Source organism: Mesoplodon bidens (genome assembly GCF_964165515.1).
Source record: "Mesoplodon bidens genome assembly, chromosome: 4".
NCBI lineage: Eukaryota > Metazoa > Chordata > Mammalia > Artiodactyla > Ziphiidae > Mesoplodon > Mesoplodon bidens.
Genome location: NC_138160.1, coordinates 53,331,069 through 53,351,050, shown reverse-complemented (window position 1 = coordinate 53,351,050; position 19,982 = coordinate 53,331,069). Strand labels below are relative to the sequence as shown.

The following is a 19,982-nucleotide window of genomic DNA, read 5'->3' as shown; positions in this document are numbered from 1 at the left end:
TTTCAGCACACATTAGTTACTCAGTACAATGGTAGCTATCATTATTATTGGGGTGACTTTTTCTAGCATTTAAAGAGCCACTATATTAAAAAAAAAAAGAGTAGATTTATTCCATGTAGTTCTAGTAGCTGGAACTAGGAGCAGAATATTTCAGAAGGAGATTTCAGCTCAATACAGAGAAGAGTTCACCAACAAGTAAATTTAATAAAAAATAGAATGGGTTCAACAGGTAGATTTGTAAAAATGGAATGGGTTGCCTTGTGAATTAGTGAATGCATCACCCTCTTGTTTCTTCTCTGTATCCTTATAGGCTCTTTTACTTCTCCTTCAAGTACAAGTGTTCTTTGGAGTTCTCTCCTCAGCTGACTGTTCTCATTCTCCATACTCTCTTCTTGAGTAATCTCTGAGGCTTTTAATTATGGGAGGTTCTTGTTGGTCAAGAATAATTGGTACTAGAAAAAGGTCACTTAAAGTGAATCTAGTTGAGGCATGAAATACAGTATCATGGTAAATAATGAAAAAAGGTTTGATTTGTCTTTGAAATGAATAAAGAAGCTAAACATTATGGAAATCGTGTATCTTATATTTAACAAAATTTAGGCTATAAGTACAGCTTTATATAAATTTTTTAAAACTAGGATTCAAATATTTAGCTGTTTATTGTTATATAATTTTCCCACCATTTTTTCCATAACATGATGTTTAAAGATCACCTTTTGCAAAAATATTTAAAGATTTCATCATGTTCTGAAAGGTATCTCTTAACTGTTTGAGATTCAGGTTATCCTCTTTTGAAGTGCCTATTTCATTACTAACTGGTATTTACCAGGCAGAGCCTTATTTTTCAATGGTTTAGGCATGAATCAGACAGTTCTCCAAATCTACTTTTATTGCCATCATAGACCACTGAAATGACTTTCTATCTAGTCTTCCTATCTCCAGGTTTGTCCTTTTCTGTCTTTACTCAAGTCTATCTCCTAATTCTGGCTTACACACCTTCACTGGCTTCCCAATAGTGGGATTATAGTAGTAGCTCCCTAAATTCCATGGGAATGTCACTGGATGTTATTGGGGTAAAAATCACTTTATGTTTAATAAGTTTGAGAAATGTCTGGTTAAGAACTACCTTAATTGTGATACTAGCTCAACAGTGTCGTTCAAGTGAGATATGCATTTATAGGCATACACATTGCCAGTTAATCTGTTAATCAGGAACTCAAGTTTATATCAGAACATAAGATATGAAAACCCTCTTGACAGTGGGTATTTTTATCTCATATTCAAATATGAATTTTCCCATTCTAATTAGATTTAAGCTATTGATTAAAATTTTTTTATGAAAGTAATATCTGTTCTTTGTAGAAATTTTAGAAAATACAGGATAAAAAGAAAAATAAAAAGGAAAATGAAAGTTGCTCTTTTACCACCCAGAGATAACTGAATGTTCTTATAGTCTATTCATATAGATATTATTTTGTCTTTATACCTGCATTATCTACTTATGTATTTATTAAATAAATATTAATTTAGCATGCATATGCAAGACTATTCTCAGTGCTGGGATGCAGCAACAAATAAAGCAGGAAAAGTCCTTCCTCCAAGGGATCTTATATTCTAGTGAGGAAAGACAGTTAACTAAATAAGCATTTAAACAAACATAAATACATGGCCAACCCTCAAGAAGTAGTAAGTGAGTAATGAAAAATAAACCAGATCAGGGACTTCCCTGGTTGTCCAGTGGTTAAGAATCCGCCTTCCAATGCAGGGGACGCAGGTTCGATCCGTGGTCAGGGAACTAAGGTCCCACATGCCGCGGGGCAACTAAGTCCTCGTGCTGCAACTACTGAGCCTGTGCGCTCTAGAGCCTGCACACTGCAGTGAAAGATCCCTCATGCTGCAACGAAGATCCCGCATGTCGCAACTAAGACCCGATGCAGCCAAATAAATACATAAATATTAAAAAAAGAAATAAAAATAAACCAAATCAATGAGATAATTTTGCATGGCTGTATATATTAAAGATATTTTGAGATTGATCAAAAACTCAAAATTATATTTCAGATGACAGAGATCTATGTACTTGGCTTTGGGGGAAAAGTTCTTTAATGTATATGTTTGTGGAGGAATGTTTTCTTTAACATTCAATACTCAATCCAGAATTAAACTGAGCAAAGCACATGTAATGAGTATCATTTGAACTACTAATCTCTATTTTGAAACAAAATAAAACAAGTCAGTTGTGTATTTTATTTTAGACTAAAAGAGATATTCATTACAGATCATTAAACTTAACGTTAAGCAGTCAGTTGACAATTATAAAATGTAGATATTGTTTTGTAATGATCTAATCATGTGGGAAAGATTTTAATCTTTAGAATGAAACTAAAGATGTTATCTTTTTAGATTTTATTCATTCAGTATGCATGTGTGTATATTACATATATTTATCAGACTACAAATCTTTTGAGTATAAGGATTATATCTTTTCATTTATGAATGTCCATCAAAGACACTGTATATATATTTTTCTGATGGAGCAATAGCCAAGCAAACTAACAATTAAAAAGCTAAAAAGTTGAAAATTGTGAATATGATGATAACAGCAGCTACCTTATACTAAATCATATCAAATGAGAAACACTATTGCTAAGTGTTTATGTTAGCCAATCATGGTCTAATTCTTTATACAATACTTTAAATAAAAATAAGGAGAAATTGAATGAGAGTGAAAATTATCAAAATAATGTAAATTCGATCCTGTATTTAGACATTTAAGCTGTCCAGCCAGAGGAAGGAGAAGACTAGGCATGATTTGAATACGTGAGTGGTTTCACGATCACAGAAAACTGAGCAAGAGTAATTGGAGTAATGTTAATGCAGAAAAGATTTGGCTGTCTCATAACGATATTACCACAAACCCAATGGCTTAAGCAATACACTTTTATTATCTCACATTTTCTGTGGACCAGGAATCTGTGTATGTATAGGTTATTTATTTAACCTCAGCCAGGGCTGGGTTCTTATCCAGAGTCTTTACTGGGGAAGAATTCACTTCCTCACACCCATGGTTGTTGGCAGCATTCAGTTCCTTGCTGTCATAGGACTGAAAACTTTAGTTTCTGGCTGGTTGTTTGCCAGAGGCCACCTCTGGAATGTATAATGTACAATTCACCAACTTGGTTGTTTCCTTCCTCTAAGTCAGCAAGGAAATGACTTTAATAAGATGCTACAATATTATGTAACATAGGTATGTAGTCATATACATGTAATCATATACATCCCATCATCTTTCCTGTCTTCTGTTGGTTGGAAGCAAGTCACAGGTCCGGCTCATACTCAAGGGAGGAGATAAGGACACAGGAGGTTATGGGAGCCACCTGAAGAGTCTGTCTGCCACAGTGGTCATAGGGGAATACTCACTGGCTGTCTTGGGGATATGCTATTGAATTAAGAAGTAGTATATTTCTTCCTCTCTTGACCTTTAGGAATAAAGACACTCATTTAATTTATATGAGTTTCAAAAATATTTGACTGATGCTTCTCGTGGTCATTTCCATCTCTTATTTCTTAAAATTTATAACTTCTCTCAAAGTAATTTTTAAAAGGGAAAGGCTGAAGAAAAACAGTATAGTGCCACTTTCTGTCAAGTAGATTATACAGATTACTCTAACTTTTCTTAACTAAATTTTTCAGTAAGTGACGGTTAGAAAGATCTCCTGTTCAATATAAGGATATGAAAGTGAGGTATACAGAGGACCTGTAGTTGCTCAAGTTTATTAAGTGAAGATGAATATAAATGAGGCAAGTGTTTACAAATGCCATAGTACTAAAAGGTTTCCTCTGTGCTGAAGGACCAAATATCTAGAAATCAAAGGATAAAGCTGCAATCCACATTGAAATGTGGTTTAAAGTGAGTCATGTCGGAATCATTGTCTTTCAACTCTCAGTCTAATGCCATTGACCTCTAGGTTTTGGAAAAGGAATACTTTGGGTACTTTGTCAGGATAAATAGTTGTAGAATACAAAATTAAATGAAAAAGATAATTCACAGCCTTTTAGATTTGAGATTTCTAGAGCAGTATAGAATTGCTCTATTAAGATAGTTTAATAAAAGCATCTTACTTTAAAATAAATGCTCAAAAAGCATTTTAGGAATAGATTTTTGCAACATTAATATTCTTCATCAGAACTGTCTTAGGCTGTTTAGAAAGTCAATGCTTTAGTTGCTTTTTAAACAACTTTAAATGATTTTTTAAAGTACATATTCTAAATTTAAAAGTATTATGACATAATCACTCACTGGAAAAATAGGAAATGATTATTTGAAGATTCCTTTTTAAAGTAAACTATTAGATTTATTTTGTTTTGTTTTCATGAGCAGTTAAATGTTATTAATTTTTTCAGGTAATATGTTTATTTTGAAAAATTTGAAGTTTAATTTTTTCACTACTGCATTTCCTCATCCCCTTCCCTCACTTTGAAAAATCTTAGTTTGTTAGAGAATTTATGAGAAGTATGTCTACATGAAAACTCCATGAATAAATACGTTTAATTAGTGAACCTATGTGAACTAGATAATTGTTTTTATTGTAGACCTCCTAAGAAGTGGCAAACCTTGGTGGTTGAATGACACATCTGCTTTTCCTTCTTCACTACCAATTAATGGCATACATATCCACCAGAGACAGAAGAGATCAGTAAGCATTGAGCGGTTTGTGGAGACATTAGTAGTGGCAGACAAAATGATGGTGGGCTACCATGGCCGCAAAGACATTGAACATTACATTTTGAGTGTGATGAATATTGTAAGTTTGATCCCTCTATATAATTTTTAACTTAATAGTTTGTTGTGGTTTTTGACTAAGGTCATGGATTTTTATTGTGAAATAATGATTTTGAGAATTAACTCATCGAAAGAAAGAATCGATCTATTACTTTTTCAGTTCCATGGAAAATAAATTTAAAGGTGACCTTATTGTTCATTTAGATCAGCTCACCCTCTTAATTAATTACTATGTTGTAATTCACCTTTAGGAGACAATTTTTCTTGAAGTAGACTTGTATAACAAATCTTTTACCAAGGCATCTTGAGGGTAGAGTTCTAAGTGATATGGGATAAAAGAATCTTTTTATATAAGCAGTGGTTAAATGGATGAAAAATTGTTTTACCACTTTAAAAATAAAATCAAACAATCACCTTATGATTTTTGTCTGACTTTGTGTCTTTTCTTATTTTCTGGAGGTCAGGTTGCCAAACTTTACCGTGATTCCAGCCTAGGAAACGTTGTGAATATTATAGTGGCCCGTTTAATTGTTCTCACAGAAGATCAGGTAAGAATGAGTTAGTTTATAAATCTAAAGCTCTTAACAGACAGACTGTAGAATTATGTATTAAAGAATAATATATTTTATTATTGTTCCTCTTAGAAAGTTTAGTTGACTATGACTTTCAGCTCTAAGCATTTAATATTTGAAGCAAATTTGAAAGAGTTTACAAGAATATACCTCTTATGTCATGTTAAAGCTATATGTATGTGTGTTAGCTATATGTTTCAGTATAAAGATGAGCATTTGCATGGCAGAACTTTTAACAGTCGTTTTGGTTGGTTTTGTAGGCTGATAATCACATATATTCACATTATCATTAAAGCTGGAACTGGAAAGAATGTCTGTTCAATAATACACTAAATTAATTCTAGGTCAAATATTACAGAGATAAAAATTGGCAAGAGGTTATTCCTAGAAACCACTACTTCTAATTATAGTCCCACTTTAGCCTTCAAAAGTTTTAACAACTGACCTTAGTAATTTGTTTGGAACATTTCTGGTATGCATGTTGTATTGCAGCCAAACTTGGAGATAAACCACCATGCAGACAAGTCCCTCGATAGCTTCTGTAAATGGCAGAAATCCATTCTCTCCCACCAAAGTGATGGAAACACCATTCCAGAAAATGGGATTGCCCACCACGATAATGCAGTTCTTATTACTAGGTATGGTTTGTTGCAAGTATTTTACCTTTGATTATTATGTTTGATATTGTAACTATATTTGGTTCTATCTAAAGCCTCATTCAGGTTATGAGTATAGAGAAAGCAAAATGGTAATTTATTATTCACCACTGAGAAAAAATATACTGCAGTATTGTTGTGTTTGCATTAAATGAACCAAATAAGAGAAAAGATTTAGAGTTGACTTAGAAATTTAATATATATCTTTTCTTCTCCTAAGGTCTATTCATAAATTTTAACTGGAAGCACATATATGTTTTATTAATTGAACAAAATAACATGCTAAAAGCAAGATTGAAAAGTATGAGAAAAATCTGTTTTAAACATAAAAATGGGTCATCACTCTTGGTTATAAAATATATTAATTAGTCTTACCTCCAAATTGTTAAAATGGAGGAGGACATCAGTGGTTACTCAGTTTACTTAGATGAATGTTTATTTAATTTAAAATATTTTAAGAGATATAAAGAAGCATATTTACTATACTATATGTTGAATAGCTTTTCTCTCAGGCAAAATTATTACTTGATGATAACCCAGTGAATTCATATATTTCTTTCCTGTTTTATAAAACTGTATTCAGATCCGTTTTCTCCTTACTCTCCAACAAAAATTCTGTGAAGTAGATACTCTTATTATTTTTCCCATGTAAGAAATGAGGAGACCAGTTCGATATATTTAAGTGAAAGAGCAGGGCTCAAGCCCTGGTGATCCTGTCTTCTTTGATTATACTTTGCTGTCTGTCTTAATTTTTTAATACTCTAATCATGGTTGGTTAGAACCATGCTTAAATCATTTCAAGATTATTGTCTTTAGATCTCTTATTAGTATTTAAAAATGAAAACAAGTAATAACAAATAAACAAGCAAAATGGAAGTATTATTCTATCTTGGCTAAGTGGATTATTTCTTTTAATTTGCAAGGCAGTATTTAACATATGCGTCATCTGTGGTGTGCCCATTGACTCCACATTAGACTCTGTGGAGGGGGAGTATAAACTATACAGGATCAGAATCTTGAGACCCAGTAAGATAGTGTGAATTTAGCTTTTTAAAAAATGTTCCTGTTAACTAAGTTGTAGAGTTAAAGTTTCTGAGTTCATTTATTTTTTTACAGTTACACCTATTTTAATTGACTTCATCTACCTCACATTGTAAACCAAAAAACTTTGATTATGATATGCTTGCTGAATAAAACCAACATTTTAAGGTTCTATATTCATATGTGTTGACACGTCAGTCTGATAAGTTCTGCAATTCCTCAGGTCTTGTGGTCTGGAATGGTTTCCAAATATATTTGAGGAGTTAAAAATATACTAGGAATTGTGCAAATATAGAAACTTTTGTGTAAAAATATATATGATATGATTAGTTTCAATGAAATTACTAGAGGAAAATATCTGTTATATATGTTTAACAGAATGATCACAGATATTTGCATTGGCATCTGTACTTATATTTATAAAACTCTACCTCTCTGCAAAAAAGGCAATGCCCAGTGGGCTCTTGATACTTCACATTTGTATTATTGTATCTGCATTGGATTTTTAACTTTTTTTTTTTTAAACCAATTTATTTATTTATTTGGCTGCCCTGCACCATGCTGCGCAGTTTGCGGGATCTTAGTTCCCTGACCAGGGGTTGAACCCAGGCCCGCCTGCAGTGAAAGTGCCAAGTCCTAACCACTGGACTACTAGGGAATTCCCGGATTTTTAACTTTTGCATCAAATGACAGGAGTTATACTAAGAGTGCACATTTATCAGTATTTGAGTAGGGAAATACATCTGGGCAGTTAGCCACCCTTTCTTTGTACTGGCTACAGCATTCAACTGTCTGACTTGTTAATCTGAATTGGCCCAGATATTTTTCTGATCCTCTGCAGAGCTCTTCTTTGCTTCTGTAAGCTACTTTGATTGCCTGTTTGATGTCTGAGATTTGAACACAAAATTTTCTTTTGAAACTTTTCTCCTGATGTTCAGATAGCACTAGAAATTATCTCAGGATTTAAAGAACAATACTACAAAAACTTCATACCTCATATCATTTTAGATCAGTTATGTAATGGAGGTTAGAAAAAATGCCCTTTGGGACAGTATAGAATGCCTTTTTGAATTGTTATTGAAGTCTCAAATTAACTTTTAGCTTACTTAAAAGTCTACAATTATCTTTGAATTATTAGGGCCACAGAGTGACTTACCTAAATGAGATGACTATCTGAGTATTATCTCTAATATTTAAGTTTTTATTGGTTGGGGGTTTTACCAGTTCTTGACTCTCCCTTATATATTTTGGATTTGTGAAATTGAACATATGTTTAAATCACAGTGCAACTTTTAGTAAAAATAATTATGAGCATTCCATAGATAATTCTATATTAACTTTGAAAATTGCTTCATGTAACCCACTTATTAACATGTTCAGGGTTGTGACTCCACAATTTAGAGGTAAGATCATGATTTATGTTTGCTCGAAATGTCAGCTCACTAGGGAGAATATATAATGTGTTTATCAAGAATTCCAGAGAAAAATTGATGGATATGTTTATCTATACTAGGCCAAATTTTGTCCTAGGGATTTAAATGTTTTAAGCAGAAAACCATTTGGAACCTAGTTACTTAGGTAATCATAGTTACTTTTGAAAAAAAGTATAAAAGCTCAAAATGTTATCTCCTCTTAGCAAATGATATTTTATTGTTTTATTTTATTGATATAATTTTAAAACAAACTGCTGTACAAAGATATCAGATCACCATAACTAGACAGAAAGAAAATAAAGAAGATTTAAAAATAAAATTTTGTTGTTTTATCTTGTATCAAAAGTATTGAATTAACACAAAAGAGCATATTAAAAATGATTAATATATACATATATTTAAAATTTTTTATATACATTTATGTTTATTTTTATGTGTAAGTATATATGTATATATAATATATAGTGAAATCTGTTATATATCAGCTAGCTTTGTCTAACCTTTTTTTAAAAAACTGAGGCTGGGAATTCCCTGGTGGTCCAGTGTTTAGGATTCTGTGCTTTCACTATGAGGGCCTGGGTTCAGTCCTTGGTCAGGGAACTAAGATCCCACAAGCTGTGAGGTGCCGACAAAAAAAATTAAAATTAAAACCAAAAAAGACCCTGAGGTATAATTGACAAACAAAATTGTGTATATTTAAAATGTACAGTGTGATGATTTGGTGTACATATACATTGTGAGCTGATTGCTGTAATCAAGTTAATTAACATATGCATCTCATAGTTATCTTTTTTTTTTCTTTTTTTGGATGAGAATGCTTAAGATCTACTCTCAACAAATTTCAAGTATACATATAGCATTATGTGTAGTCACCATGCTGTACCTTAGATCCTCAGAATTTATTCATTTTATAGCTAAAAGTTTGTGCCCTTTGACTAATGTCTCCCCATTTACTCTACCCCCCCCCACCCCCAACTCTGGGCAACTCCCATTCTATCCTTGGTTTCTATGAGTTCAACTTTTTTTTTTTTTTAAAGAGTCCACATGTAACTGAGATCAAACAGTATTTATTTTTCTCTACCTGGCTTGTTTCACATAGCAAAATGCCCTACAGGTTTATCCACATTGTCACAGATGACAAGATTTCTTTCTTTTTTATGACTGACTAATATTCCAGTGTGTGTGTGTGTGTGTGTGTGTGTGTGTGTGTGTGTGTGTGTATTTCACCTTTTCTTTATCTGTTCATCTGTTAATGGTCACTTAGGTTGTCTCCATATCTTGACTATTGTGAATAATGCCCCAGTGAATATGGAGTACAGATACCTCTTCAAGATACTAATTTACTAATTTCACTTCCTTTGGGTATATTCCCAGAAGTGGGCTGGGTCATATAGTAGTTCTATTTAAAATTTTTAGGGAACCTCTATACTGTCTTCCATAATGGCTGTACCAATTTACATTCCCACCAACAGTGTACAAGCGTTCCCTTTTCTTCATATCCTCAATACATTTGTCATCTCTTATCTTTTTGATAATAGACATCCTAATAGGTTTGAAGTGATATCTCATTGTGGTTTTGATTTGCATTTCCCTGATGATTGGTGACGTTGAGCACCTTTTCATGTGCCTGTTGGCCATTTTTGTTACCTCTGGAAAAATGTCTGTTTAAATCCTTTGCCCATTGTTTTTTTTTGCTTTATAACAAATTTAATCAGTTATACATATACATATGTTCCCATATCCCCTCCCTTTTGCGTCTCCCTCCCACCCTCCCTATCCCACCCCTCCAGGCGGTCACAAAGCACCGAGCTGATCTCCCTGTGCTATGCGGCTGCTTCCCACTAGCTATCTACCTTACGTTTGGTAGTGTATATATGTCCATGCCACTCTTTCACTTTGTCACAGCTTACCCTTCCCCCTCCCCATATCCTCAAGTCCATTCTCTAGTAGGTCTGTGTCTTTATTCCTGTCTTACCCCTATGTTCTTCATGACATTTTTTTTCTTAAATTCCATATATATGTGTCAGCATACAGTATTTGTCTTTCTCTTTCTGACTTACTTCAATCTGTATGACAGGCTCTAGTTCCATCCACCTCATTACAAATAGCTCAATTTCATTTCTTTTTATGGCTGAGTAATATTCCATTGTATATATGTGCCACATCTTCTTTACCCATTCATCCGATGATGGGCACTTAGGTTGTTTCCATCTCAGGGCTATTGTAAATAGGGCTGCTATGAACATTTTGGTACATGACTCTTTTTGAATTATGGTTTTCTCAGGGTATATGCCCAGTAGTGGGATTGCTGGGTCATATGGTAGTTCTATTTGTAGTTTTTTAAGGAACCTCCATACTGTTCTCCATAGTGGCTGTACCAATTCACATTCCCACCAGCAGTGCAAGAGTGTTCCCTTTTCTCCACACCCTCTCCAGCATTTATTGTTTCTAGATTTTTTGATGATGGCCATTCTGACTGGTGTGAGATGATATCTCATTGTAGTTTTGATTTGCATTTCTCTAATGAGTAAAGATGTGGAGCATCCTTTCATGTGTTTGTTGGCAGTCTGTATATCTTCTGTGGAGAAATGTCTATTTAGGTCTTCTGCCCATTTTTGGATTGGGTTGTTTGTTTTTTTGTTATTGAGCTGCATGAGCTGCTTATAAATTTTGGAAATTAATCCTTTGTCAGTTGCTTCATTTGCAAATATTTTCTCCCATTCTGAGGGTTGTCTTTTGGTCTTGTTTATGGTTTCCTTTGCTGTGCAAAAGCTTTTCAGTTTCATTAGGTCCCATGTGTTTATTTTTGTCTTTATTTCCATTTCTCTAGGAGGTGGGTCCAAAAGGATCTTGCTGTGATTTATGTCATAGAGTGTTCTGCCTATGTTTTCCTCTAAGAGTTTGATAGTGTCTGGCCTTACATTTAGGTCTTTAATCCATTTTGAGCTTATTTTTGTGTATGGTGTTAGGGAGTGATCTAATCTCATACTTTTACATGTCCCTGTCCAGTTTTCCCAGCACCACTTATTGAAGAGACTGTCCTTTCTCCACTGTACATTCCTGCCTCCTTTATCAAAGATAAGTTGACCATATGTCTGTGGGTTTATCTCTGGGCTTTCTATCCTGTTCCATTGATCTATCTTTCTGTTTTTGTGCCAGGACCATACTGTCTTGATTACTGTAGCTTTGTAGTATAGTCTGAAGTCAGGGAGCCTGATTCCTCCAGCTCCATTTTTCGTTCTCAAGATTGCTTTGCCTATTCGGGGTCTTTTGTGTTTCCATACAAATTGTGAAATTTTTTGTTCTAGTTCTGTGAAAAATGCCAGTGGTAGTTTGGTAGGGATTGCATTGAATCTGTAGATTGCTTTGGGTAGTAGAGTCATTTTCACAATGTTGATTCTTCCAATCCAAGAACATGGTACATCTCTCCATCTATTTGTATCATCTTTAATTTCTTTCATCAGTGTCTTATAATTTTCTGCATACAGGTCTTTTGTCTCCTTAGGTAGGTTTATTCCTAGATATTTTATTCTTTTTGTTGCAATGGTAAATGGGAGTGTTTCCTTGATTTCACTTTCAGATTTTTCATCATTAGTATATAGGAATACCAGAGATTTCTGTGCATTAATTTTGTATCCTGCAACTTTACCAAATTCATTGATTAGCTCTAGTAGTTTTCTGGTAGCATCTTTGGGATTCTCTATGTATAGTATCATGTCATCTGCAAACAGTGACAGCTTTACTTCTTCTTTTCCGATTTGGATTCCTTTTATTTCCTTTTCTTCTCTGATTGCTGTGGCTAAAACTTCCAAAACTCTGTTGAATAAGAGTGGTGAGAGTGGGCAACCTTGTCTTGTTCCTGATCTTAGTGGAAATGGTTTCAGTTTTTCACCATTGAGGACGATGCTGGCTGTGGGTTTGTCATATATGGCCTTTATTATGTTGAGGAAAGTTCCCTCTATGCCTACTTTCTGCAGGGTTTTTATCATAAATGGGTGTTGAATTTTGTCGAAAGCTTTCTCTGCATCTATTGAGATGATCATATGGTTTTTCTCCTTCAACTTGTTAATATGGTGTATCACATTGATTGATTTGCGTATATTAAAGAATCCTTGCATTCCTGGAATAAACCCCACTTGATCATGGTGTATGATCCTTTTAATGTGCTGTTGGATTCTGTTTGCTAGTATTTTGTTGAGGATTTTTGCATCTATGTTCATCAGTGATATTGGCCTGTAGTTTTCTTTCTTTGTGACATCCTTGTCTGGTTTTGGTATCAAGGTGATGGTGGCCTCGTAGAATGAGTTTGGGAGTGTTCCTCCCTCTGCTATATTTTGGAAGAGTTTGAGAAGGATAGGTGTTAGCTCTTCTCTAAATGCTTGATAGAATTCGCCTGTGAAGCCATCTGGTCCTGGGCTTTTGTTTGTTGGAAGATTTTTTATCACAGTTTCAATTTCAGTGCTTGTGATTGGTCTGTTCATATTTTCTATTTCTTCCTGATTCAGTCTTGGCAGGTTGTGCATTTCAAAGAATTTGTCCATTTCTTCCAGGTTGTCCATTTTATTGGCATAGAGTTGCTTGTAGTAATCTCTCATGATCTTTTGTATTTCTGCAGTGTCAGTTGTTACTTCTCCTTTTTCATTTCTAATTCTATTGATTTGAGTCTTCTCCCTTTTTTTCTTGATGAGTCTGGCTAATGGTTTATCAATTTTGTTTATCTTCTCAAAGAACCAGCTTTTAGTTTTATTGATCTTTCCTATCATTTCCTTCATTTCTTTTTCATATATTTCTGATCTGATTTTTATGATTTCTTTCCTTCTGCTAACTTTGGGATGTTTTTGTTCTTCTTTCTCTAATTGCTTTAGGTGCAAGGTTAGGTTGTTTATTCGAGATGTTTCCTGTTTCTTAAGGTGGGATTGTATTGCTATAAACTTCCCTCTTAGAACTGCTTTTGCTGCATCCCATAGGTTTTGGGTCGTCGTGTCTCCATTGTCATTTGTTTCTAGGTATTTTTTAATTTCCTCTTTGATTTCTTCAGTGATCACTTCGTTATTAAGTAGTGTATTGTTTAGCCTCCATGTGTTTGTATTTTTTACAGCTCTTTTCCTGTAATTGATATCTAGTCTCATAGCATTGTGGTCGGAAAAGATACTTGATACAATTTCAATTTTCTTAAATTTACCAAGGCTTGATTTGTGACCCAAGATATGATCTATCCTGGAGAATGTTCCATGAGCACTTGAGAAAAATGTGTATTCTGTTGTTTTTGGATGGAATGTCCTATAAATATCAATTAAGTCCATCTTGTTTAATGTATCATTTAAAGCTTCTGTTTCCTTATTTACTTTCATTTTGGATGATCTGTCCATTGATGAAAGTGGGGTGTTAAAGTCCCCTACTATGATTGTGTTACTGTCGATTTCTCCTTTTATGGCTGTTAGTATTTGCCTTATGTATTGAGGTGCTCCTATGTTTGGTGCATAAATATTTACAATTCTTATATCTTCTTCTTGGATTGATCCCTTGATCATTATGTAGTGTCCTTCTTTGTCTCTTCTAGTAGTCTTTATTTTAAAGTCTATTTTGTCTGATATGAGAATTGCTACTCCAGCTTTCTTTTGGTTTCCATTTGCATGGAATATCTTTTTCCATCCCCTTACTTTCAGTCTGTATGTGTCTCTAGGTCTGAAGTGGGTCTCTTATAGACAGCATATATATGGGTCTTGTTTTTGTATCCATTCAGCCAATCTGTGTCTTTTGGTGGGAGCATTTAGTCCATTTACATTTAAGGTAATTATCGATATGTATGTTCCTATTCCCATTTTCTTAATTGTTTTGGGTTCGTTATTGTAGGTCTTTTACTTCTGTTGTGTTTCTTGCCTAGAGAAGTTCCTTTAGCATTTGTTGTAAAGCTGGTTTGGTGGTGCTGAACTCTATCAGCTTTTGCTTGTCTGTAAACGTTTTAATTTCTCCATCAAATCTGAATGAGATCCTTGCTGGGTAGAGTAATCTTGGTTGCACGTTTTTTTCCTTCATCACTTCAATTATGTCCTGCCAGTCCCTTCTTGCTTGTAGAGTTTCTGCTGAGAGATCAGCTGTTATCCTGATGGGGATTCCCTTGTGTGTTATTTGTTGTTTTTGCCTTGCTGCTTTTAATATGATTTCTTTGTGTTTAATTTTTGACAGTTTGATTAATATGTGTCTTGGCATATTTCTCCTTGGATTTATTCTGTATGGGACTCTCTGTGCCTCCTGGACTTGATTAACTATTTCCTTTCCCATATTAGGGAAGTTTTCAACTATACTCTCTTCAACTATTTTCTCAGTCCCTTTCTTTTTCTCTTCTTCTTCTGGAACCCCTATAATTCGAATGTTGGTGGGTTTAATGTTGCCCCAGAGGTCTCTGAGACTGTCCTCTGTTCTTTTCATTCTTTTTTCTTTATTTTGCTCTGCAGCAGTTATTTCCACTATTTTATCTTCCACCTCACTTATCCGTTCTTCTGCCTCAGTTATTCTGCTATTGATCCCATCTAGAGTATTTTTTATTTCATGTATTGTGTTTTTAATCGATGCTTGATTCATCTTTAGTTCTTCTAGGTCCTTGTTAACTGTTTCTTGCATTTTGTCTATTCTATTTCTAAGATTTTGGATCTTGGAAATAGAATCTTGGATCATCTTTACCATCATTATTCTGAATTCTTTTTCAGGTAGACTGCCTATTTCCTCTTCATTTGTTAGGTCAGGTGGGGTTTTATCTTGCTCCTTCTCGTGCTGTGTGTTTTTCTGTCTTCTCATTTTGCTTATCTTACTGTGTTTGGGGTCTCCTTTTTGCAGGCTGCAGGTTCGTAGTTCCCGTTGTTTTTGGTGTCTGTCCCCAGTGGCTAAGGTTGGTTTAGTGGGTTGTGTAGGCTTCCTGGTGGAGGGGACTAGTGCCTGTGTTCTGGTGGATGAGGCTGGATCTTGTCTTTCTGGTGGACAGGTCCACGTCTGGTGGTGTGTTTTGAGGTGTCTGCGGACTTTTTATGATTTTAGGCCACCTTTCTGCTAATGGGTGGCGTTGTGTTCCTGTCTTGCTAGTTGTTTGGCATAGGGTGTCCAGCACTGTAGCTTGCTGGTCGTTGAGTGAAGCTGGGTGCTGGTGTTGAGATGGAGATCTCTGGAAGATTTTCGCCGTTGGATATTATGTGGAGCTGGGAGGTCTCTTGTGGACCAGTGTCCTGAAGTTGGCTCTCCCACCTCAGAGGCACAGCACTGACTCCAGGCTCCTCAATTTGGGATGATGTGTTGTCTATTCACGTATTCCACAGATGCAGGGTACATCAAGTTGATTGTGGAGCTTCAATCCGCTGCTTCTGAGGCTGCTGGGAGAGGTTTCCCTTTCTCTTCTTTGTTCTCACAGCTCCTGGGTCTCAGCTTTGGATTTGGCCCCGCCTCTGCGTGTAGGTCGCCGGAGGGCGTCTGTTCTTCCCTCAGACAGGACAGGGTTAAAGGAGCAGCCTCTTCGGGGACTCTGGCTCACTCAGGCCGGGCGGGAGGGAGGGGCCCGGAGTGCGGGGCGAGCCTGCAGCGGCAGAGGTCGGCGTGACGTTGCACCAGCCCGAGGCGCGCCGTGCGTTCTCCCAGGGAAGCCGCCCCTGGATCCCGGGACCCCGGCAGTGGCGGGCTGCACAGGCTCCCGGAAGGGCGGTGTGGGCAGTGACCTGCGCTCGTACACAGGCTTCTTGGCGGCGGCAGCAGCAGCCCCAGCGTCCCACGCCCGTCACTGGGCTCCGCGCTTTCAGCCTCGACTCGCGCCCTTCTGTGGAGCTACTTTAAGCAGCGCTCTTAATCCCCTCTCCTCGCGCACCAGGAAACCAAGAGGGAAGAAAAAGTCTCTTGCCTCTTCGGCAGCTCCAGAGTTTTCCCGGACTCCCTCCCGTCTAGCTGTGGCACATTAGCCCCCTTCAGGCTGGGTTCTCGCCGCCAGCCCCAGTCCTCTCCCTACACTCTGACCGAAGCCCGAGCCTCAGCTTCCAGCGCTGCGCGCCCCGGCGGGCGAGCAGACAAGCCTCTCGGGCTGGTGAGTGCCGCTCGGCACCGATCCTCTGTGTGGGGATCTCTACGCTTTGCCCTACCCAGGTATGTGGGGAGTTTCTTGCCTTTTGGGAGGTCTGGGGTCTTCTGCCAGCATTCAGTAGGTGTTCTGTAGGAGTTGTTCCACGTGTAGCTGTATTTCTGGTGTATCCGTGGGGAGGAAGGTGATCTCTGCGTCTTACTCTTCTGCCATCTTACCCGGAAGTCCTGCCCTAGATTTTGAAAGATAGTTTTGCTGGGTTCACAATAGTTAGGTTGATAGTTACTTTCTCTCAGCATTTTGAAAATAATATTTTATTCTCTTTTGGTTCCTACTGTTGCTGATAAGATGTGTGAGGTTAGTGTGATTATCATTGCATGTGTGATCAATCTTTTTAACTGTCAGGCTCTTCTCTGTATCTTTGCCCTTCTGAATTTCTCTTAAGGAATATATTTCTAGGTATTTATCTTGGTTAATATAGAATGTACCTTTTGTATCTGTGGATTTGTATATTTCATCACTGCTGGAAGTTTATCAGGTATTCGATTTGCAAATATAGGTTTTTTTTTACTTTATTTCCTCCTGGGTCTCTTTAGATGTATGTTTAACCTTATCATTTAACCTTCTGTTCTTTTAATCTTTTTTTTCCCCTGTAATTTTCATCTACTTGTGTCTTTGTGCTACAGTCTGGGTAATTTTTTCATAACAACAAGTTCGTGATTCTCACTTCAGCTGTGATTAATCTTCTGTTTAACTCATTCACAGATTTTTTATTTTATTTTTTAAAATAAAATTATTTATTTAATTTTGGCTGCATTGGGTCTTCATTGCTCTGCACGAGCTTTCTGTAGTTGCAGAGAGCGGGGGCTACTCTTCGTTGTGGTACATGGGCTTCTCATTGTGGTGGCTTCTCCTATTACAGAGCACAGGCTCTATGTGTGTGGGCTTCAGTAGTTGTGGCATGTGGGCTCAGTAGTTGTGACATGTGGGCTCAGTAGTTGTGGCTAGCGGGCTCTAGAGCTTAGACTCAGTAGTTGTGGTACACAGGCTTAGTTGCTCCATGGTATGTGGGATCTTCCTGGACCAGGGTTCGAACCCATGTCCCCTGCATTGGCAGGCAGATCTTAACCACTGCACAACCAGGGAAGTCCCAGATTTTTTGTTTAAAATTATACATTTTTTTCCTTTTTTTAGAAGTTCTCTTTTTCCTTAAGCTGCCTACTCTTTTTCCTGGCTTTTAAAATACTTAATTTCATTTTTCTGTTTTTAACATTTTATATTCACTTTCATTTTTTTCATATATCAAGTTCCCTATGTAAAATAGAAAATAGATTAATCTTGAACCTAATTGAAACCATTAGTAAATTTGCCTTTCCTTTTTAAAGTTTACTTATCACTTAATAATAAAGTCATGATATTTTAGGAATGATAATGGCTAAATTGCACTAAAATGTACTGTATCCATTCATTGTTATACTCTTCAGTCATAAAAAGGAATGAAGATATGATTCATGCTACAGTATCAATGAACATTGAAAGCATACTATGTGAAAGGAAACAAATAGGCTGTATCTATATTATATGGTTCCATTTATATGAAATGTCCAGAATAAGAAAAATATAGAAACAGAATATAGATTAGGTGTTGCTTAGGCCTGGGAAGAAATAGAGAGTGACTGCTAATGGGTACAGGATTTCTTTTGCTATGATGATAAAAATGTTCTGGAATTAGATATCGGTGGTGGTTGCACCACTTTGTGAATATACTAAAATAATAGAATTGTACACTTTTAAAAGGTGAATTTTATGGCATATTGATTCTATCTCAGTTTAAAAAATAAACAAAAAAATGGGGGATAGGGCTTCCCTGGTGGCGCAGTGGTTGAGAGTCCACCTGCTGATGCAGGGGACATGGGTTCATGCCCCGGTTCCGGGAAGATCCCACATGCCGTGGAGTGGCTAGGCCCGTGAGCCATGGCCGCTGAGCCTGCGCATCTGGAGCCTGTGCTCCGCAGTGGAGAGGCCACAACAGTGAGAGGCCCACGTACCACACACACAAAAAAAAAAACAGTGGGGGATAAAGTTAGAAAGATAGACTAGAGTCAGGTGGTAAAATTTTTTATTGTTGATTTATAATAGTTTTTTATATGTTCTATATATTAGACTCTTACCAAATATATGATCCACCAATATTTTTTCCCCATTCTTTGGATTGTCTTTTCACTTTTTTCATAGTGTTTTTTGAAGCCAAAAAGTTTGAAATTTTAATGAACTCCGAATTATTTTTTCTTTGGTTCTTGTGCTTTTGGTGTCATATCTAAGAAACCAAAGCTGAATACAAGGTCACAGAGATTTAATCTTATGTTTTCTTCTAAAATTTCTAAAAGTTTTCTTCTAAAATTTTTTAGCTCTTACACTTAAATCTTTGATCCATTTTGAGTTCATTTTTGTATGATCAGAGGTAAGGGCAGAGTACACTTCTTATCCTTCATGTCTACAAAACACATTTTCATAATTTTTGCCTTTTTTGGAAGTGTTCCTGCACTTGAGCTAGTCTTCTCCCCTTCTGAATCATCTCCAAATTCTATGTGTCTTTATGGCTTGTTCAAATGCTTAGAAATCCTTTTTAAATTTGTTTCCTTTATCCCCCCAAGAAACCAAAAATAATCACGTCTCCCATATGGCTTTATCTATGTTCTTCTTACAATATCTTTGTCACTCTGCATCTAATATTATAGTTATTTATGAAAATCTATTAACATTCCCTCCCTTAGGGCAAGTTCATAGTTTGATTTGTTTTTCATAGTTTAGTATTTAGTATTGATAAATATATATCTGTTAATTGAACTATACAACAGACTATAGAGAAGGCAAAAGGAAATTATAATTGTTTAGAGAAGGAATAAGATTAATCTAAAACACTAGTAGAATAGCAGTCTTCAATGACCACTGAACTTATAGAGTGTGTGTTTAGTTGGTTCTTTATTAATCGTATTGCTTTAATGTGTAAGAAAAGGGTATACCTTTATTGTAAAATGACTTACTTTATGGAATCAAGTTACAAATGCAGTTTTTTCTGGGATTAAATATGGAAGACATTAGATGAACACATTCTTTGGGGATGGAAAGGAATCTTTCATTTTATAATTTAACTGGCAATTAGGAATGATTAATAATATTGCTTATATTTTTTCTAATTTTAAATATTAACCTTCTTTTACAAATGGTCATTTATAGATAATGATGAAACAAGTTTGCTTAAAAAAATTTCCCTGCAGTGCTTATTATTGGACATGTTTCTGGAAAACCTGAGTAATAACATTGCCCTACTGAAGAAAATTGCCTGGGAAAACTATGACTGACAACTTATGCTAAGGTTTGCAATCTTGCATAGGTATCATGCCAAGTTTTCATTTATTCACTTTCTTGAAAGTGGAAAGAGAC

At 35.8% G+C, this 19,982-nt stretch overlaps 1 protein-coding gene across 11 annotated transcripts in view; it reads left to right on the top strand.

The window, feature by feature from the left end:
* The window catches only part of ADAMTS6 (ADAM metallopeptidase with thrombospondin type 1 motif 6), a 270,592-nt gene that overhangs the window by 27,251 nt on the left and 223,359 nt on the right, over nucleotides 1-19,982 (top strand). For all 11 annotated transcript variants that reach the window (XR_014015831.1, XR_014015832.1, XM_081233911.1 and 8 more), the window contains 3 exons: nucleotides 4,594-4,805; nucleotides 5,248-5,331; nucleotides 5,848-5,993. Coding sequence is in view for 9 of the 11 variants with exons in the window: in XM_081233911.1 (XP_081090037.1) it covers nucleotides 4,594-4,805; nucleotides 5,248-5,331; nucleotides 5,848-5,993 (442 nt within the window). In the remaining 2 variants the exon portion in view is untranslated. The remainder of the gene's footprint in view (nucleotides 1-4,593; nucleotides 4,806-5,247; nucleotides 5,332-5,847; nucleotides 5,994-19,982) is intronic.